Below are 23,732 nucleotides of genomic sequence, written 5' to 3'. Positions count from 1 at the left end.
ACAAAGACTATCTCCCACTGATTCAATGAAAGAGATGAGATACCTACTACTCTGTTTATTTCTCTCTATCTATCTAAAGGTACTCTAAGTATCCCTTATACGTAAATATAGTTTCTATGGTGTTGAAATTCATTTTACATATTTTTAACAAGGTAAGCCCCTTATGTATTATTTTAAAACATTTATATTATAATGCTATATTAGGATTTTCTCTTTAAACTGTAAAAAAAGCATTTTAAACGACATTAACATATATTAAAGATGTTTATTGTTTACTGCAGTCATAATAGAAGACAATTCCTTTCCTATTGATCAATTCTGGCCATTTTTAGTCCCATGGTTCAATTGTTTTAGTTGTTTTCAAAAGAAAGTTGAATGACCTGATCAAGTTCAAGCAGCTCATGATGAACAATTATCTTCCATTTCACCAAACATTTATGTGAAATTTCCCCAAGTTTCGAACACTAATTTTTTACGACTCTCAGTAGTAATTCAGAAATACGCATTTCGTGCATTTAATTTTTACTATTAATTCTTACGAAATCCAAGTATCCAATAAGCTTCTTTTAGTACCCAGTCTTATGTAGTGTTTTAAAACGGTTTTATGGTTGATGTTTAAATCCGTGGCGATGATATACAACACTTGGGCAGAAAAGTCTCGGGCCTAACACATAGATGACGCTTGGTTCATTGCATTCACCAATTTTTCTAGTAATAACCTTCAATAGAAAGCTGTTAAAATGTCATGATATTCTAGTCATATAATAAGTTTGTGAGTTATTGTGCTATAAGTGATATTACTTTTGTTATTTTCAAAAGAATGAATCAAAAATAATTTGGTGTTTTAATTTTATATTGCCTCTTGACGGGAAAAAATAATCGAAAAATAGCTTGAAAAGTATTATAAAGACTCCGCTCCATCAGAAACAACAATAAAACGTTGGTTTGCTGACTTCAAACATGGTCGTAGAAGTACCGATGAAGCAGACGCAGTGAGTGAGAACCCAAATGAGGTGGTAACACCAGAAAACATAAAAAAATCCACAAGATTGTTCTGAATGATCGAAAAATGAACTTGCTTGAATTACCTAACATCGTAAATATACCAAAAGAACGTGTTGCTTTTATATTGCATGAGCATTTGATGAGAAAGCTCTGTTCAAGCAGCTCTGCGGCACCGACTCCGCGTTTGCTCATTGTTGACCAAAAACAACGTTGTTTCAACGATCGTCATCTGAGTGGACAGCAACCGGTGAAGCAAAAAATATATAGTTCTATAAAAGTGGTATTGAAATGTCAGAGCGGCGCTGGTATGATGGTGTGGCTCTTGATGGAGATTACGTTGATGAATAAAGCCAATTTTGAACAAAAACCGCGTTTTTTTTGTTACGCCCGCGACTTTTGAGCTTATGTGTTTTAAATCTATCGACCTTTTCCCTATCGGGCCGAGCCTCTTCTTTGACATTAAATTTCCGGAACGAAAATAAGCAAAACAACTCTCACCCTGGCATTTACTTAAGTACTCAACACTATGCAATTTAAATAATAGCAACGGCTAACACAAGCTTTACGTCTATCGGCTGTATATCTTCATCGAATAAGTATTACTAGAAAAATGATATGCAATCTATTACGAAAAATCTAAATTACCTTTTCCTCAAATTTACTTTTGAAAGTTAAGGCACTTCTAGCAAGAATCTTGTGCAATATATCTCTGAATTTAAGAGATATGGCTTTTGGGCAGTCATCAATCTTCTAAAATTGCTGTATCAGATACGTTACATAGTGGGTAACAATTTTAACAGAAAATGTCTTATTAAAAAAAAAACAGACTTATATAAGGCAAATCCATGAAATATTTAAAATAAAAATAATTTTTCCAATGCTCTATACTTTGCAGTTGTATAGTTTTTCCGGAAGAACCGCTGAATTTCTTGTCAACAAACAAATGTAAAGTTAATTTAATCAACACAAGATATTATTTCTTATCAGTTGTTTAAAACAATGTTAAAGACATAAGATTGTGGAATTTGGATATAATTTTTAAAATAAAATTGACATTAACTTTCTAAAAAATCGTTACTAAATTTGAACCATTTCTATCTAAAATTTTGATGATATTGGGTTACAATTTCAACAGAAAATCGTGTAAGAAAAAATAGAATAGCAGAACATATTATCAGGAATGATTTTAAACAAAATTCACTTTTCCATGTGTAATCCTTTATTATAAACATTATATTACGTTATTTTTAAGGCGTATTCATTTTTACCAATCGAATAAAACTGAACCGAAATGTAGAGAAATAGCGAAGAGCCAAGATTTAACAAACAATAACTTAACAATTCATGCTCGCGTAAAAAAATATCATGTTGACGTAGAGGTAAACCATGATGCACACGGTTAGGTTCAGTGTTAATCATTTCTTTTTCGCATCCTTCAGCCCGGCACCGGCGTTGAACTTGAAGAAAATGATGTCACCATCTTCCACCACGTAGTTTCGTCCTAGAATACGAGCACGTTAAGGTGAGTCAGTGATACAAAATACACAATAATCGGCGCCTACCTTGTTGTCTGTACTTGCCGGCAGATTTACAAGCCGTCTCAGAACCCTCTTCCTTAAAATCGGCAAACTTCATCACCTCCGCCATGATGAATCCCTTCTCGAAGTCGGTGTGGATGCGACCAGCAGCCTGTGGTGCTTTAGTTCCTTTCTGTAACATTGTATAACGGACTATATTATTACTGGTTATGTTGTGACGATCGCATAAGCGATGAACCTGCTGTTGGCAATGCGCAAGGATTGGTACCATGACGTCAGAGGATATAACATAAATGGCCAGGGCGATAAGGTCTCTTTTTATTAATTTCTGGTATATATATATAAGTCAATGATCTTTAACTTATTTTCCTGTTGATCCTACTCTGGATACTGGAACAGTATTTCTGTTCCTATGTAAGCTTCTATAGTACGTTACATTGGTGACCCCTACGTGGCCAAACTGCTCCAAGTATACCCAAGACCTAAGAAGATCCCTGTTCTTGATACAATTACGGGGAAAATGCATTAAAAAGTCAGCAAATGCTGTACAAGCTGGAATGTGTAAGCTAAAATAACCATACGAACATCAAAATCGCACACCTGAACACCGTTCTGCTTCCGCATTATTCCAAGCAGTATCCGGTCTCCATTAGTCCTGTCGTGCAAATATGTGGTTAAAAACGCTTTACGATCATTCGAAAGAAACGAAAGAAGAATTTACGAAGAAAAACTCAACAACAGTTCAACAACTTGAGAGGGAGTATTTTGATGATAGGACGATATCTCTCTGTTATCGGTATACTATAATTTGACCTTAACTCTTTTATGAACTCTCTTGTGGACCATGTAACACTAATAAATAGAAAAGCAAAAAATCGGTTTTTATGTCCTTGTGTAAGCTTTAATAGTAACAGTGAGTAGTATTTGTCAATTAAGTAAAAAATAGTATATTTTGGACATAAGAGCTTACAACAAATGGAGTACCACAGTGTTTCATATTAGGTCCTTTACTTCTTGTATTCTATATTAATGATATGGTACATTAAAATTAACAGTAATATTGTATATAGAATAATTGCAATTATTTTTATAATAGGATATTTCGCAGGAGAAATAGAAAAACTAAGAATAGAGAGAAAATAACATGAAAATGAATACAACTAAAACGATATAAATGATTGTAAGGGGTATTAGATCATACATATTCAGATACGAGGGTGGTTCAAATATGATCGAGACAAATACTCTGACACGTTTATTTACTATTGAAAAAATTGTACAGTTTTTCTAGGTATTTCTCTTCACTAGTTACGCATTTTGTCCATCTTTCCGAAAGTTTTTTGATGCCGATATTGAAGAATTTCTTGGGTAACTCAGACAGCCATGTGCGCACGACCTATACCTCGTCGTCGGTGTTGAATCTTTGACTTTCGAGGGCTTCTTTCAGTGGTAGAAACATGTGATAGCCGCAGGGTGATAAATCCGGAATGTAGGGGGAGGGGGTGTTCTGGTGCTGGAATGCTCCTTCATTTCGAGCGATGAGCAGATTTCACGTGTGTTTTCAGAAGGTTAGAGTAGTATGCAGCATTATAGATAGACCGATCTCTCGTCTGTAGTGAAGATTCGCGTTAAAAAATCGCCCTTCTCCGCTTCGTATCGCATCAGCAAGCGGCGACAAACTTTGAATGAAGTTCAACAGTTTAGGAACCTATCGCGCCGTTATTTTGTGATATTGAAGGTGTTCATGGATGATTCTACACTACCAATACTGATGCCGAATTCAGCCGAAATGTTTCGAACATTCATCCTATGGTCCTCCAAAATGAGTTGTTCTACGCGGCGAATGTTGTCTGGTGTGATGCTGGTTCGCGGTCGACGGTTACGCGGCCATCCTCGAATGCTTTGGCCTCTTTAAACATGGCAGCCCTAGTCAGGCACTCACTATCGAACTGATTTCGCAAACGCAGAAAAATTTCTTTTTAACGCCTTCCCTCACTAAAAAACGAATCATAATACGTTGCGCTACGACGGTCGCACTTGACGTTCACTATACCCGATGAAAACTATACCACACTGTTCGTAAGGTACCCAGCTATAACATACTCAAGCCACGACCTCCAAAACATACATATGTGCCACCTAGAGCGTTTGTCTCCATCATATTTGAACCACTGTCGTATATTAGATTTATAGTGGAGTATGGCAACGATCTGGAGAGGGTTTCAATAATGAAATATGTGGAAATCATGATAGGAAGCACATTAAAGTTTAAGGATCACCGGCCATATGATTTAAGTTGAAAAGTCGTCTCTATCTATTGTACATACTTATAACATCTGGTTTATAAATCATCATAGAGTCTCTATTTTGGGAATCATGTTACTGTGATGATAAATATGAAGAAAACAGAGATAAGTACATTTCCAAAGGTCAAAACTGGGCCATGAGAGATATATTGCGAGTAAACAGGTATGTAAGAATAGGGGATACTAAATTTAATATCCATAAGGGAAGGGTTAAAATACCATGTAGTCGTATTTATATATAACATGTTGAAGGAATTGTTACCGGATGAGTTTAGCACGAAACCAGCGCAATATATATCAAAATTGTATAATAGTTTGCCGAGAGGAGTGGAAAACTCTATAAATGTTGTATATTAAAAGTACAAGATAGGTGTCAACATGTGTTTGGAAATCTAAATTTTCATTTGCTTTCCTACCATTTCGTATTTTATGAGAATATCTACGAAAACCATTCGTTTGGATCTAGGTTAGTGTTGATGCATGTAGAAAATTCTTCCTCTCTGTTGCTCTTCTACCATTCCCTTCCGGTTTCCTCTCGACCACATGTTACTTATAAACCGAACGACATTAGGTTTATGGTTTAATTTAGTTTAAATTGATTTTATTTAAACTGGGTAGGCTACATAGCTTTCGACAAGGTTTTACCAACTTTCGATTAGACGCAGGTTGCCATCAGTAAACATTTCTGTGATTTCTTGTTAAAAACTGATTCAAGAGGTTTGTAAAAGATATTTGAAAATTATTTAATTAAAAGGAGAGTTTTGCGGAGATTAAAATAAGCGAGATACATATCAGGACTATATGGTGAAGGCAATAAAACCCTAACCAAGCCCTCGCAATGTTTGGTGGATTGTCAAAAAAGTATATCATAAAGGAATGCAAGACGTTTCATATTATTCAATTTGGACCATCTCAGCTGTCCTATTTTTCATTCTTTTTGTTTCCATCAACTGCACCAATTTATATGTTTACACACTTAACGTAGCGCCTGAACTGTTACCTCTGTAATAAAAATTTAGTGATTTCGCTGTAATGTAGATTCTTCAAAACATAGTTTTTAAACCGTCTTCAGTGTCCTGCTCAGTGTTCATGACATTAAGAACACATTATTTTATTATTAAACATTGATTAAATTTACACTTAGCAGCTCGAGGTTATAAAAAGTTTTTATGAATTATTCCAAAATGTCTGTTGGTTCAATTTAGTTTCACAATTACTTAAACAAACGGTATTAGCGTAAAGTAGCAGTAAGTGTAATAATCAATCAATGTTGTCAATGTGGTCAATGATGAAATATAATATAATATAATAACAAAGCCATTCATCCATCTGTCGGATAAAATTGTGGCCTTAACGAACACTTGTTTGGAGGTGATATTTAATAGTATAACTTTTCAATATGATTTGGTGGAAGTAATATTGGAAGCAAATCTCAATAAAAATCAATTGATTCTTGACCTGAAGCTGTCAAAATTCAGATGACTTTTTACTGAACTCCTAAGATAGACCGAATAACATGTGATGAAAATCATGCTATGGCAGATAAGCGAATTTAGATGTACAGTTACATTTAAAAGCCCCAAACATTTTTCTACAGTTGTACATCTGAACTAGTCAAAATATAAAGTTTAAAAAAATTGTTGGAGACCCTCAGAGACGTCGACAAAAGGGCGGGATCGCGACCCTTTCACCCACACCCCTCCCGGGCCGACCCCGGCCGATTTTGCATAATCTAAAAGTTATTCCAATATTCCGGCAGCGACTTGACTAAATAAAAGGTGGGGAACGAGCGAACAGAAACCGTTCGAATCGGGAAGAGAAGCCAAATAAATTACCATGAAATTGTCTTCGAAATTTGCATGAGAATGGGCCGCCCTGCCGCCCGCGGAACGTTGCGGCCCGGAAAAGTGGAGAGATTTGCGCATTTTCCGCACGGTCGAAAAATGGAAAATTCCCTTTAATTCGTCGAATCCATGTTAAGAGGAGACTGGAATTACCTGGATGGTCCAAGCCTTGACTTCATCGGGTCCCGCGGTGAAGAAGTATTCCAGCTGGAGAGCTTTGTATCCTTGTACGATTATTTTGTCCAATGCGCTATAAAACAATAATAAAAACATATTAATAGTTAATAAACCGGCCTTGGAATTACTTTGTTTGTATAGCTCAACATATGGTTAACAAAATGATAAAATTTAAAAAAATTGTTGACTAGATTAATAATAATGCGAAAGATATAGAATTTTAAGAAAAATATCGATTTCCTATTAGTAACATTTAAATCTTTTTGAGGACTCTTGTTTTAAATGTTAATAACAGTTAATAACTTTTAACAAATCATTACATTTTTAGGATAACTTTCGTAGTAAGTGATAAAATCTAAATAATGTTAAAATTTCAAAAAGATCTAACAGGTTAATTGAAAAGTCCCCGGCCTACCACAGTAAAACACATTTTTTTTGGCAAAATTAGTTTTTTTATTCAACATAATTCCTTTCAACGGTGATAAACTGATTATAGCGACCCTTTCCGATACCATTTTTGTAGTACGATTAGTCCTTTGCTTCAAAATAGGCCTTAGTTTCGGCGATCATTCTTTTGAGATCTGAGAACAGGAAATAGTCGGAAGCAATTTGAAGGCCAATTCATGGATTTTTGCAATCGTTTTTACTGACTTGTAACACGGTGCATTGTCTTGGTGAAGCAGCACTTCTTTTTCTTCAAATGCGATTGTTTTTCGGCGATTTTGTCTTCCAAACGGTCCAATAACGCCATGTAATAGTCGCTGTTGATGGTCCTTCATTTTTCAAGGTAGTCAATGAAAATTATTCCATACGCATCCCAAAAATGCAGACGCTATAACCTTGCCATTCGACCGTTGGGTTTTCCCACGCTTTGGAGCGGGTTCATCGTGTGTAGTCCACTCGAATGACCATCGATTGGACTTCAGAGTGAAATGATGGAGTCATGTTTCATCCATTGTCGCATATCGATGCAAAAACTCGGGTTTATTACGCTTGACCACCTTCAAACACTGCTCCGAATCATTAACTCGTCGTTGTTTTTGGTCAAAAGTGAGCTCGCACGGCACCCTCTTTGCACAGAGCTTTCTTATATCCAAATATTCGTGAATGATATGATGTACACGTTCAGTTGATATCTTTAGAGTGTCTGCTATTTCATTCAATTTCAATTTACGGCCATTCAAAATCATTTTGTGGATTTTTTAAATGTTGTCGTCGGTAACAACCTCTTTTGGGCGTCCACTGCGTTTACCATCTTCGGTGCTCATTTCACCACGTCTAAACTTAACATACCAATCAACCAATTGATTTTCCTAGGGCAGTGTCCGAAAACTCGGCATCAAGCCAATTTATTGCTTCAACTGTATTTTTCCCTTCCAAAAGCAATATTTTATCAACACGCGAAATTCCTTTTTATCCATTTTTTTAAAATAACAAATTTATTTTTGAGATTAATTTCTAGATTATAGATTATTAATTTCTAGATAGATTTTTTCTAGATTTAATTCTAAATTGATTATATCAAAAAGTGGTTAATTTTGAACTGCTGAAATAATGAAAACCTTCAACATATTCGAAGAGGATTTTTCAAAATTGCATTTCACTGTTTTCAAAGTTAAAAGGTGCTTGTATGTATTTTGATTAGTGATATTTACTGATGAAAATGGGTTTGAAATCTTCTACATAAAATAATGAATTTCTATTTAGTATTGTTATAAATTATTCACTTTATCTAGCGTTAATCATGGAACGGTCAAAATTGCTTTTCCGACATTCATAACTTTTGTTGTTTGATTTGCGGAAAGCCCATTAAAGACCTTTACAAACATATTCCAATTGTGTGATTTGGCTTGTACTATTTAGAAGTGGTGATTCAGTGATTAATATTAATGAAAAACAACAGCTTGGTGGACCAAAATTTCCAAAATTCGAACATAATGTTTTACTGGATTTATTGGACGCAAACCCAGCATGAATTGAACAGTCAACTGCAACTTGAATGATGAAGTTTAAAAAGAACGGATAATAGTTAGCACAAGATTTGACTGAAAATGCCATTTCGAACCGTTTCAACATCGCAGTTTCTTTGCTTGCAATCCAAAACAGAAGAATTTTCTGTAAGATATTACTACTACAATCCCAAGTGCAAAAAATCATAAGAGAGCCATCCATATACATTGACAGCGAAGTGGAATAATCATGGTCATAAAATCTTGCTGTTTATATGGCCAGATCAGCAAGATGTTGTGTATTATGAACTGGTAAAACCCGATGAAATTGTTACTGCAGATGTTTACTGACATTAATTGACTCATTTATTTCCATATTTTATTAATAAAAGCGTCTATACTTAATAATCAGTTAGGTTATGGCATTGATAACATTAAAAAGAAAGGAAAAAAGACATTGGTATTGCTATTTGTTAAACAAAAATTAATACAGTAATTTCCGGAAAATATGATAGTGATTATCTCCAACAACTGTAAAATAGGGCTTCGGAAAGTCAGGAGGAGTTAATTTTGGCGAATAAGTTGGACATTGAAACAATTGGAACTTATGCGTATAAGTTACATACGAATAGTATGTATTTAGAGATTTTAGCGATAGCATTTTTTCTTCTATCTGTCTCTTTTAAACTTAGTCATTTTTGGCAAATTCTTGCATCTGAGCCTTGTTTTCTCTATACATTCTTCTATCGCATCAAAGTACACCAGCCGTAATTTGGCGATAAAATTACTTTGATAAGAGAGAAGAGTGTATGGAGAAGGATCACATCAAATTTCAAGTGAATCGGTTCAGTGAACTCATGTCAACCGTCTTGAAAAAACCGAGAAAAAAGCGCCTAAAATATCTATATATTCTAGATCATCACTAAAGCAGTTATATCTTTGACAATAATTTAAATTTTGAAAAATCCTTTTAAGGGTATATTCTTAAAGCCTTCAAGATATAAAGAAAAATGATTTTCTAAAATTTCTAGATCCAAGTCTCATCCGTAGTGACGATGAGATGTAACACGTGGGCAGAAAAGTCCCGGCCGTATCAAAGAAAACGCGATTTTTTTTTGTTCAAAATTGGCTTTATTCATAAACGTAATCTCCATCAACAGCCACACAATTATTCCAGCGTCGCTCTAACATTTCAATACCACTTTTGTAGAACGATTTACCTTTGGCCTCTTCATTCGAGCGTAATTTTTTTTGAGGTTTGCGAACAGGCTGTACTCGCTGGGAGCCAAATCTGGCAAATACGGTGGATGTGGGAGCAATTCGAAGTTTAATTCTTGTAGTTTTCCCATTGTTCTGATTGGCTTGTGACACGGTGCGTTGTCTTGATTAAACAAAATTATTTCTTTGCCACATGTGCTCCTTTCTTTGCAATTTCGGCCTTCAAACGCTCCAATAACTCTATATAATATTCACTGTTAATGGTATTTCCCTTCTCAAGATAGTCGATGTATATTACACCACGCATAGCGCAAAATACCGAGACCATAACCTTTCCAGCGGATTGTTGTGTTTTTGGGCGCTTTGGGCGAGGTTCATTGTCACATATTGACGCAAAAATTCTAGTTTGTTACGTTTAAACATGGCCAAACACTGCTAAGAATTAACACGTTTTTGTTTTTGGTCAACAGTGAGCTAACGCGACACCTACTTTTGACATCTTTACGATGTTAGCTAATTCACGCAATTTCACCTTTCGATCATTCAAAACGATTTTGTGGATTTTTTTATGTTTTCTGGAGTTGCCACCTCATTTGGGCGTCCACTGTTTTAACCAAAGTTTTATTGTTGTTTCTGATAGAGCGGAGTCCTTATAACACTTTTCAAGCCATTGCTTCGCTTGAACAGTACTTTTTTTCCCATCAAGAAAAATCAGTGTAAAATTAAAATACAAAATTGTTTTAGTTATGAGCAGAATATCATAAAATTTTAACAGCTTTCTTTAAAAAGTTAGTATTAACTAAAAAAGCGGTGAATGCAATAATACTAGCGCCATCTATGTGTTAGGACCGGGACTTTTCAGTCCATGTGTTAAACAATCTCAAAATCGTATTACATCGTACACGCATTTATTTCACATACATTTTTCGGTGAAATTTTAGTTCTATTATTCTACTGGTTCTACTGAACAACTTATCGAACTCTAAAAATCTCCAATGTTGAAATGCTTAAAAATCTTACCTTGTCGTTTTATGTTCTTCTAAAAATTTACTTCTCGCTTCTGGATCCTCGTATTCCTCTACCAGTTTCTGCTCGAAAGCGCCAGAAAAGGGAATGATAAGGGAACCGGGATCATTCTTATCTACCCATTCCTTGATTTTGATTAGCCTGCAAAATATATTTTAAAATGTCACCTCCTACATGTAATGTTTTTAGTGAACAATGTACGTATATTGTCTATATGCTAATTAACCAATTAAGATGATGGTGTCAGTCAATGTTGGAGCTTAATGGAAATTGGCAAGCTAATCGCGACCGGTACAGGCGAATTGATGTCGGATATTTGATTGGATGTATTAAAGGAAATTAGTGAAACACCAGGCCATAGGAGGTGTCAGGGCGATGGAAATTACAACGTTGTATGCATACTGTTGATTTGGTGTGTATAATAAGCGGCAATAATTTACAGTAGTTACGCGGGACATATGCCTAATCACCAATAACAACTGTGAACCCATGCCAAAGGTTATTATTAATTTTTTTCTAATTAGCTCTTTATAAGGAACTCATGTAAAATGAGTGTTTAATTTTTGTATTTTAAAATGCATTTCTTGAAAAATCTATAAAAGTTGCAAAATTACACCTAATATACGAGGATTGCTATTTATATTTTGAGCATGACAATGAGAAGATAGTAACTTATTAACGAAATTGGTTTTATTGTTTTTCGAAGTATTCTCCATGACGATCAAGACACATTCGTATGGGCTTGAGCCAATCTTCGTAATATTTTTTCCACCTAGATTGAGCTAATTTTTGTAACACAAATTGTGTGAACAAATCTTTTTCACAGTTGTTTAAATGTTCAGGTAATATCTTATTGATGCGTGTCATATAAATGCACAAGGTAAGTCACATGACGATCCTGCAATATCATTTCGCGCGCAGCATCAATTCTTCGTGGTACGGAACACCTAATCTTGAACGACTTTCGTCCCTGAAAAAACTGCGGTCACGATTAAATTTGTTATATCAATATTTCAGAGTGGGCAAGGATGGGGTTTCAATGCCAAAAGTCGAACTATATTGGTCGATGTTCTTGATATGTTCTCGATCGTTTGTCTTGATAATTCATGTCAAAAGTTGTAAAGAATCATTGTACGAAAATGATCACGAGTTAACTCCATTTTTATCACCGAGACTACATTTTCAAGTCACTGTAAACAAAAGTTGTGCTCAAATCACAAAACGTTCTGAAGAAAATTACGGTTATAAAAATCAAACTTCAGATTGAGGATACATTATTTAACAAATATTTCCGGGCATCCGCGCATGCGCACTATATTGCACGGAATAAACTATAGAAAAGAATAAACTTTATTATCTTCCTCTTCTAATGGCGGTACGTTTTTTTCGAGTCGGTCCATACAGTCGATAGAGTGAAAACAACAAAAAATCCAGAATATTTACATTTTGTGCTACATTAATTATTCTACAGGAATGATAATTAAATTGTTGTGTTATCCTTGGTGGTTTAACATACAATGCTTTTAAAATATGGAAGAACAAGGGTAAGTGCAGAATGTAAGGTTCCATTTTTAAAAGTTATAAAATCCAAATAGCAACTATTTTACTTATAGTGGGAATTTATAGTTAGCTGCCAAATTTATAACACATCATTTTTAATGATATCGAATAGATCAGCATCAACATATACCAAAATTTAACGATAACAAGAACTGAGAAGAAAATGATTCTTGTTGTCTTGGAAGTAGTCAATTTATTAATGAGATCTGTCCATCATGAATAGTAGCAAAAATTGTAATAACTGGTAATAATTAGACATTTATTTTAAACATGACATATTTTAGTAATGATTTAATTTTAATTTTATAGGTGAGATGTAGCTAGAATTTGTTGAGGGTAAAAGTCGAAGAATGTGAAATTCAGAGAATCAGAGAAGAAATTAGACAGGCTTTTGCTAAGATGCAAGAATAGTGGAGAGTGATACTATGAAATTATTAAATTTGCTAACAAAAGTAGACCTGCGTCAAATAAACAAAATATAAAACTATCAACGACACCCTAATGATCTAATGTTAAAAAAGGAAAAGAGAACGCATTTTTATAAAAGAGTTTAGGTAAATAAATTATTGTTTTGTAAAAATAATGATGTATTGACTGGAGATTTCTTTCAGCTTAAAAGTACGATCATCCATTCGATTTAGGCTAGTAAATATACAATATATTAACCGAAAGCCGGAGGTAGCCAATTTATTAGTGGGGTTTGTGGATCAAGAATAGTAGCAAACATTGCAGTAGGGATTATATAGGCTACTCAAAGTTGTTTTAGTAATGCGTCATGGATATTTGTGACGTCGAAACATTGCAATGTTGCCGCATCAATTCTGAGTTTTAGTTAAGTTTGATTTTGCCATACAAACGGACGGTGGCCGATTGTCAGACGTACACAAAATTATTCAAAATATTAGTTATTATTACTACAAATTAAAGACCGACAAACGTTATTTTAGAGCTTTGATTATTGTGATGAATTTTAAATCGCTCCGTAATATATGATATCATTTCTTTGAAAATGCCGAAAACAATAGATAGTCAGGGTGACAAATTGATTGCGGCTTTAATAAAATATTTCGATAAGGAACGAGATAATGGAGATCCCCTTTTGCCTATAATTTTCGTTAGAGAGGTAATTACTGATGATATTAAATAATATGAGTCCCTACAATTGTATTGAAAATGTTTTTAGCGGGTTCCTGCCGCGCTAAATACTAGTGTGGGTATTGTGAATAACATCCCTTAAAAAATTAAGAATAATACGTTAGATTCATCCAAAAAACCCCGGCTACATACAAAGCGGGTGACGAATCTTGACCATCCTGATATTGGCTCTATTCGAGACCAAATATACAACATGTATAAGAATAGTAAGTACACAAACTATTTTATCGATATAAACATAATTTAATAAAATTATTTTACAGAAAACTGTCTGCCTGGAAAGAATACATAAAAGAGTCAGGGACCTGCAGCTTTTTGAGGGATGTAAGACATCCTTTCATACAGTCTTACAGGGCATAGGGTTTAAATGGTGTCTTCGTAAGATAGTAACAAAAAATGTGTAAAGACAACAAAAATTGATGGAAAAAGGTAAAAGTTGCAATAGCATTCGATTAGGTTTTGTTGGTCGTTATATTTGTTAATAATTAATTGCAGATATATTGCTGATCGAGAAGGATATTCCATCAAAAAATATTTAGATATGTGGAAGGAAGCATTGTCAACCATAACACGATAGAACGTATGAGGGGAGAATAAATACTAACTGTTTTGTAGATATGGTAAATATATTAGACAGAATTCAGTGATTAATTTTATAAATAATGGTGTAAACAGGTAGTAGCAAAAGAAATAAAATATACAGTGACACCAAGTTGACTTGACAAGTAAACACACCATCGAAGGAAACAAGAACTAAACGTAAAAACAATATATCATATCTACAATTGTTAATTAGGTGGATTAGACCTCCAGGGGTATACCACTACATAAAAAAAGCGCCTAGAAACTCTACCTTATGGGTGGTGTGGAAAAGAGTTCAATGTAAACAAAGCAAATCTAACCTACAAATTGTTATCACTCTGTTATTAATAGTAGTTTTAAGTCCTTCGGTAATGTATGTATTATATATACTATAATGTTAAAATAAATTATATTTGATAACATTTTTGTTCAATCACTTTACTAAATCAGTTACTAACATTTTTGCTACTATTCATGATGGATAAACCTCATTAATAAATTGGCTACTTCCAAGACAACAAGAATCATTTTCTTCTCAGTTCTTGTTATCATTAAATTTTGTTAGATGCTGATCTATTCGATATCATTAAAAATTATGTGTTATAAATTTGGCACCTAACTATAAATTCCCACTATAAGTAAAATAGTTGCTATTTGGATTTTATAACTTTTAAAAATTGAACCTTACATTCTGCACTTACCCTTGTTCTTCTGTATTTTAAAACCGTTGTATGTTAAACCACCAAGAATAACACAACAATTTAATTATCATTCCTGTAGAATAATTAACGTAGCACAAAATGTAAATATTCTGTTTTTTTTGTTGTTTTCACTCGATCGACTCGAAAAAAACGTACCGCCATCAGAAAAGGAAGATAATAGAGTTTATTCTTTTCTATAGTTTATTCCGTGCAATATAGTGCGCATGCGCCCAATCCGGAAATATTTGTTAAATAATGTATCCTCCATCTGAAATTTGACTTTTATAACCGTAACCTTCTTCAGAACGTTTTGTGATTTGAGCACAACTTTTGTTTACAGTGACTTGAAAATCAGTCTCAGTGGAAAAAATGGAGTTAACTCGTGAAGATTTTCGTACAATGATTTTTTACAATTGTTGACGTAAATTATCAAGACAAGCGATCGAGAACATATCAAGAACATCAACCAATATAGTTCGACTTTTGGCATTGAAGTCCCATCCTTGGCCGTTTCGACGTCACAAATATTCATGACGCATTATATAAAGAGATAAACTCCTTCGAGGAATTTTTAAGCAAGAAATTGTGGATGAAAAATAAAATGTGAATACTAAACGGATTAAATTAAATAAAAAGTAATCAAAACACAAAAAAACCCCAAACAACATATTTTCGTCTACGCTCTGCGGTTTCCTGGTCCCCCGGTTGGGTTTTTCTTCGTCCTTCTGCCGAAAAAAACATCAATCTTGTTTACCTGTCCGGATTCGATACGCCCGTCACATGTTAACAAAATGAAATTTCGTGGTCTTTTGTTAGCCAGCTTATTTAATACAAACATGCCACTCGACTAGAAGATGGGGGTTTGTCCGCCGAAAGGATTGGCCTTGATCGCATTTTAATACAATAACTGGGGCCACCAAAAACGAACTGTCAAGAGGGATAATGACTTTTTTCCTACCATTACGGGTTAATTACATCGAACCGGCTGTTGCTTTTGATTGAAAATGTGGTTTGTTCGGTGGAGGAAACATGATATCACTTACCACTTATTCTTCTTCTTGATGTAATCTTTCTCGGACAGGTTTACGAGATATATACACGGTTTTGATGTCAGGAACAGGTAACGGTTTAATACTTCAATCTGAAAAAAGAATATCGTTATAATTAGTGTTGGGAACAATCGACTGAAATCGACTATCGACTGTTCAGTAATTGACTACTTTTTACTATCGACTGTTTCAGTCGCTATTTTTGGTTCGACTGTTTTTACTAGTAACTGTTTTCAGTTGCTATTTTCGGTCCGATTTTATTACTGTTTACTATCGACTGTTTCAGTCGTTTACTTTTAGTTACTATGTTCGGTTTTACTAGTTCATTTGACTCATTTTTAACGTTCTGGCTTTCCGTCCTAGCCGCGACCTTGAAAGTAATGCGCCGAATTTATGCTTATACATACATACATACATACATACATATATATATATATATATATATATATATATATATATATATATATATATATGTAATATATGTGGTTTTATGTTTTTTTTTGTAGTTTGCTTGTGAATAACTATATATTGTAAATTAATATAGCAGCATTTTGGAACGCTAGTTTTCGAGGGCAAAAAAATTAAATTGTAAATGATAAATAGTAAGATACTTTTGACTGGCATAATAGGTAATACTTTGGGCTGGAATAATAGGTAATACTTTTTTGATAAACTTTCACGATTTTTATCCAAGCCTCTTGTTTGTCGAAACTTTTTTCCTAAAATATTGAAAATTAAAATTAGGTTCCAAAGGTTTCAGAAATTGTATAGATGCAAAAGATTTGAAGAATTTTTTACAGTAGCAGTTGTTAAATTTCTTTTAAAAATATTAACCGTAAAGAGGTGAATAAAGTATATTAAATATTTGTAATAAATACATTTTCTGATAGGAAAACTACTTTAATATTCAACAATATATTTTGTTGGCTATAAAGAAGAGCACCACAGTATTTATTTGTTAATGAAAGGACTATCTTAACAGAATGTGTGCAACTTTTAAAGCCTATTGAAATAATGACCACCGAGTTATCTGGTGAGATATCCCAACGATGTCTCTAATTATACGGTTAATAAGAGAACTGCAACAAGTGAATGGGGAAAAATTGACAAAATTGTCTATGAGATGTCATCAATAAAAGACTGGTAATTTTAGAAATGAACACGATATGCGGGAAATCCACATTTTTAGATCCTGGATTTAAAAAGGCATGATTTGGTATTGCGAATAATTCTGAGGCGATACAAAAAGTTATCATAAAAGAGGTATCTTCCATTCTAACTTCAAAAAATACAAATATAGTTCCACAACTAGAAATTCAAGACAAAACTACTGACCAAGAATGTATTGACATCTGGAGATATTTTGATAAAAAAATGGCTAGAATGAAAGAAGTAATTATTCCAGGTACTGCAACTACTTTACAGATTTAGCAGTATTTGGAAATTCCATTTATTGGGCGTTTAGAAAACCCATTGGATTTTTGGCAAACCCATAAAATGAAACTACCTGAATTATATCAGTTACGCGTAAAATATTTCTCTATACCCGTAACATCTGTCCCCTGGGAACGAGCTTTTTCAAAATCTGAGCAAATAATTAACGATCGAAGAAATCGCCTCACGGGAGAAAAGTTGAACATGATAATATTCACAGTAATTTAAAAATATTTCCGTTCAAAAATAAATAAAACCTTTATTTAAAAAGGGTCTGGTAGTTTGTAGGATTATTTTTAGATTCATCATGGATAAGATTATTCAATGATTAGGTATATAATAGCAATAATAAATTAATATATTAAAACAGGATTAAACATTTATGGTGTTATTATTCCATTCCTTTTTACACATCCACAGAACATTCAGTATAAAAGTAATCCTACTTCCTTTAAAATTATATTATTTATTACATGATAAAAGAAATTAGTATTTTTTTCCTTTTCTTTTTTAAATTTATCAAGTGAATATATATATATATATATATATATATATATATATATATATATATATATATATATATATATATATATATCTGTCTCGCTTATACGACCATTGGAGAATATAAAGACATTTAAAATAAACTACTCCAAGCATTTATCACCGTCCTTCCTATCTCACATTTTATACAGACCAGAATTCGTACCTCTTCGTCTGACATCACGAATGCAAAAAAAACAGTCGTTACTGAAAATAGTAATTACTATTTTCAGTCGCTATTTTTTGAATATCGACTGTTTCAACTGTTTTGCGACTATCGACTGTTTCGACTGTTTTCAGTCGATAGTTCCCAACGCTAGTTATAATATAAGAACCACAAAATCGTTATTATACATTTGAATCGTCCTACATTTACGAGGGCAGTCTCATAAAGTCAGTGAATTTTTGAATGAAATCAATGATAATATATTTATTCCGGTGTTTTTCCAATATTTTAATTTTTTCAAAATTTTCTGAAATACTTCAAAATAGGCATTTGTTTAAGTGATGAACTCTTCATGCGCCTAAAAAGCCGTTTATTCAGATTTGGAAACGGGAAACAGGAGACTAAATCTGAAGAATATGCTGAATAGGGTATTAGTTCGTAGGCCAATTTGTGTTTTTTTTTGTAATGGTGACTGCACAAATGTATAATTGTGCATGGTTTTGACGAAGCAATACTTCTTTCTTTGTCAAATGCGGTTTTAAATCTTTGTTGAGAAAATATGGATTTATGTACGTTAATAAAAATAATTTCCACTTAATCACTTTTCCCATTTTCCACCATCATCATCCATCTCACAACATGGAGAGACCGTTTTAAAAACGATGTTGCGGGTTTAGTTTGTTTAATTGACGTCGTTTTTTAACAGATGTCCCTAAGCCTAATTATGCAATGTTATGATTTGATACATATGTCATTTTAATCTACCGACATCAAGCTTGAACGCTATACATGTTATATTTTGCGAAAGTAATACCGTCATAGATTTATACCTCTTTGAAAATGTCAAGTTTCGTGCCTGAAAACGTGCATTTGCGATAGGCATACATTTTCTTATTTAATTAAAGAAAACTGCAGCTGAAGGTCATTGTTTGCTGACAGAAACTTACGGTAAGCATCCTCTAACCTTAAAAACACGTGAGGCATGATTTTAAAGATTTAAAAGTGCCAATTTCGATGTGTAAGACAAATAAAGTTCTGGTAGACCGAAAAAGTTTGGAGATGCGAAACTGGAAGAGTTATTGGATGAAGACCTAACCCAAACTCAAAAACAATTGGCAGAAGCTTTAAATGTGGTCCAAGAAACGACTAGCGACCAATTACGAGCAATAGGGAACATCCAAAAGATGGGAAGAAAGAAGGGTGCCAAAACAATTGCATGGCAGACAAATGAAAAATCGAAAAATCGTCTGTGAAATGCTGCTTCAAAGGTATGCTCAGAAGTCATTTCTGCATCGAATAGTGACGGATGATGAAAAGTGACGGGATTAATTTTGAAAACCACAACAAGATCGAATCCTTTTGGTCGCAAGACAATGCTCTGTGTTTGGCAATATTAACATCGTACAATAACGCGCGGTCTTATAAAGCAAAACCGGTCAAGGAAGCGCTGAAAGCACTGGGATAGGGTATATTATCACACCTGCCGTACTTGCCAGACCTTGCGTCGTCCGACAATCAACTTTTCGCATCAATGGGACATAACTATGATTATTTCCGCATTCTGTCGCTGTATGGGAAGTGGGTGCCGCGTTTGCTCACTGTTGATCAAAAACAACAACCTGTTGATGATTCTGAGCAGTGTTTGGCAATGTTTAAACGTAACAAACATGAATGTGCGTCGATATGTGACAATGGATCATGGATCACTCACTTCACTCCCGAATCAAAACGATCGTCATCTGAGTGGACAGCAGCTGCTGACTGGTGGAGCCACGCTGGAACGATCGTGTGGCTTTTGATGGAGATTACCAAAATCTAAATCTACTAATCAAACCAATTTTGAACAAAAAAAACCTGCGTTTTTTTTGTTACATGTTGCATTTTTTGGTGAGTTGTTAGTTCCTATGTGGGATATAAGACAAAGTAGAAAGCAATAGAAGACAAACTAAAGATGAGCTACCTGCAAAGAGATTGAAAAGTGAAATAAATATGCAAGGAACAATACAATTTCATTTTAAAATTAAGGCAACCTCTTATCATTTATTTTAGTTATTTACTTTATAGGCCTAACTTTTCAGTCAAGTCAATAGTTCATTTAATGATTATAAATACACTACTTTAATATAATTTCTGATGCCTGATTATGTTCGTTATTGTTTTAATTAACATGTATTACTTCATTTAATATTTCATTTATATAATTATAACATAAAAGTACATAAAAATCATATATACATATATTTAATACTCTAAAGTTGCAGTTCTGAAAATAATCTTACCTATGATACTTTTGTTATAATGTCCAACAGAAATTTAAACTTATTAATACTTTGATGACTACTAAAACTTGATGGAAATTAGATTTAATTAAATTCCATTTAAAAAGGCTTAGTGAGTGTTAATTCTTGAGATAGTTTGCATATATTTTAATACACAGACATTTGTTACTGTAATTAATGTTAATAATCAAATATATTTACGATCCTATATTGAAAATATTGTCAAAATAGTTTTAGTACTATTAACATATCATTTCTAAGTTATTCTTTTCAGTGTATTATGAGAGAAACCTGATTAATTTTATAAAATGTGGTCGAATTTTAACTACAGGGCGATCACAATTTATTGGTTAATCGGCTAATGTAAAAAATATATAATTAACAGCAAGTTAACAACAATAATACTTGAGTTTGGAGTATGAATGATCCTCATTAGGCTTACTAGAACAAATAATTTTAAAATATACGTTTTTTTTAAATATTAAATTTGTTGACGATAGTGCAATCGTTTTTTTTATTCTCGAAATTGACTTCGATCTTTTTGACTTTTTAAAGGTGGTATCAACATACAAAACGAAACAAAAACGATGTTCGAATATAACAGGTCAATTGAAAAGTCCCCGGCCAACCATAGTAAAACACATTTTTTTGGAAAAGTTAGTTTTTTTTTATTCAACATAATTCCCTTCAAGGGTGATGAGGGTCAACTTTTCGATACCATTATTGTAGTACGATATGCCTTCAAAATAGGCCTCAATTTCGGCGATCACCTCTTCATTCGACGAAAATTTCTTCCCAGCGAGCATTATTTTGAGATTTGAGAACAGGAAATAGTCGCTGGGGACAAGATCTGGAGAATACGGTGGATGAGGAAGCATTGCGAAGTGCTTCCTCATTCAAATTCCCAATTCATGGATTTTTGCCATCACTGACTCGTGACACGGTGCATTGTTTTGGTGAAACAGTACTTTCTTTTCTTCAAATGCGGCCGTTTCTGGGCGATTTCGTCCTTCAAACGGTCCAATAAAGCTATGTAATAGTCGCTGTTGATGGTCCTTCCTTTTTGCCAGCCGACTGTTGCATTTTCCCATGTTTTGGAGCGGGTTCATCGTGTGGAGTCCACTCGGATGACTGTCGATTGGACTTCAAAGTGAAATGATGGAGCTATGTTTCATCCATTGTCACATATCGACGCAAAAGCTCAGGTTTATTACGCTTGGTCATCTTCAAACACTGCTCCGAATCATCAACTCGTTGTTTTTGGTCAAAAATGAGCTCGCGCGGCACCCAGTTTGCACAGAGCTTTCTCATACCCAAATATTCGTGAATGATATGATGTACACGTTCATTGATATCTTTAGTGTCTGCTATTTCATTCAATTTCAATTTACGGTCATTCAAAATCATTTTGTGGATTTTTTAAAATGTTTTCGTCGATAACAAACTCTTCTAGGCATCCACTGCGTTCACCGTCTTCGGTGCTCATTTCACCAGGTCTAAACTTAGCATACCAATACTTGATGGTTGATTTTCCTGGGGCAGCGTCCGGAAATTCGGCAGCTAAGTTTTTTCTTCAACTGTATTTTTTCCTTTCAAAAAGCAATATTTTAGCAACACGCGAAATTCCTTTTTATCCATTTTTTCACAATAACAAAAGTTGCTTCACTCAAAATGTTATAATTCACAAACTAATGATCCGACAGCTGTCAAATTTAAACACGCATCTTTTGAGGGTTAGGGCTAACTAAAAAACATTAATTTAATTCTAATAGCGCCATCTATGTGTCACGCCGGGACTTTTCAATTGACCTGTTATAATTAACAATAAGTAACAACAATAATGCTTGAGTTTTGAGTATGAACGATCCTCAATAGGCTTACTAGAACTATTTCAAATAATCTAAAAATGTACGTTTTTTTTTAAATATTAAATTTGTTGACAATAACGTGCAGTCTTTTTTTTTCTCGAAATTGGCCTCGGTCTTTTTGACTTTTTAAAGGGGCTATCAACATACAAAACGAATCAAAAACTATGTTCGATCGATCATTATTATGCTAATAGGAACAGACAATTCACGAGGCGTGTGGGCGTCGTCCTCGTCGTCAAATCGATTATGAGAGGACGTGAAAAGAATCGGGCAGAGGATAAGAAGAGAAAAAAACGAAGACTCTCGCGGCGCGAGATGGTATCGCGGCGGATGAATGATTCCATTTACAAGGATCGGCACAATGCTAATGTGCCACAACAATATCACCACCTGGGGGCGCTGTCGGCGACGTGGGGCGTCTTTTAACAGGTCGACGGTGATCTGCAAGATCCGTCGGACGACACGAGGCGACTCTAATAGATTTTTTTCTTCCTTTTGTGTTTGATACTGTTGTGTTATGTAATCGGGTTGTTTTTTTATATATTAATGCATATGAAATTAGCTGAATATAAGTAAAAACATTGACATGCCATCAAAATAATTTAAATTAACAACATTTCTTTAAATTAATTACATCCTACATTAGATATCCTTAGTACAATCTTAATTTATAAATTAATTTATTACCACTGTTCTGTTGTTATAGTTATAAAATACTGTATTGTAGAGTATGCAAGATTTGTGTGCATAGGTATGTCTGTAGCTGTTCAGAGTATACGATAAAGAATACTCTGTGTAAGCACGTGTATTTAGTATATATGCAGGAGGAGAGAATGGGTACTAATTATTTGGTAGATGATGTAGCAAGTACTCTAAGAGAAAATCGGGTAATTAAATCGTAAGATAAAGAAGGAATTAAAAGAATGTTGGAAGAAAAATATACGCAGTGAGTAGCGGAAGAAGAAGATTAGACAATGATTTTGGTAATAGAATATACAATATATATAAAATTTTGAAATTAATGGATCAAGATTCTCAAAACCAAATACTTAAGACTACCGAGGTGATGCACTAGAGATTTCAGCAAAAAAATCACCCAAAAAGAAAACGTAAGATGGAAACGCAACAATACTTTCCAGCAACCAAATGTACAAAGGTTATGGAAATATGTTTTTTCCAAAAGCCCAATATAACATATTACCTTATTGCTTTTATCACTTTTAGTCCATCAGTAGTATAAACATTTACAATTTACATGACAATTTATTTGTTAAACATCTACTTTTTGGTAATTTTTTGAAATATCGGCAAAATCAAAGAGTTATAGGTACAAAT

At 33.8% G+C, this 23,732-nt stretch overlaps 1 protein-coding gene across 2 annotated transcripts in view; it reads right to left on the bottom strand.

Moving 5' to 3' along the window:
* Positions 1-2,206: 2,206 nt before the first annotated feature.
* Positions 2,207-23,732, bottom strand: part of LOC143199700 (obg-like ATPase 1) — a 57,537-nt gene continuing 36,011 nt past the window's right edge. For both annotated transcript variants that reach the window (XM_076409689.1, XM_076409690.1), the window contains exons 7-11: positions 16,105-16,202; positions 11,058-11,204; positions 6,847-6,943; positions 2,568-2,715; positions 2,207-2,506 (exon numbers count right to left, since the gene is read on the bottom strand). In XM_076409689.1, coding sequence (XP_076265804.1) covers positions 2,421-2,506; positions 2,568-2,715; positions 6,847-6,943; positions 11,058-11,204; positions 16,105-16,202 — 576 coding nt within the window. In that variant the 3' untranslated portion in view covers positions 2,207-2,420. The remainder of the gene's footprint in view (positions 2,507-2,567; positions 2,716-6,846; positions 6,944-11,057; positions 11,205-16,104; positions 16,203-23,732) is intronic.

This window comes from Rhynchophorus ferrugineus, unplaced genomic scaffold (genome assembly GCF_030347505.1).
Source record: "Rhynchophorus ferrugineus isolate W39M unplaced genomic scaffold, kcgeb_rfMv2 rfM7, whole genome shotgun sequence".
NCBI lineage: Eukaryota > Metazoa > Arthropoda > Insecta > Coleoptera > Curculionidae > Rhynchophorus > Rhynchophorus ferrugineus.
The sequence above is the reverse complement of the archived record's forward strand: the minus strand, read 5'-3'. Positions and strand labels throughout refer to the sequence as shown.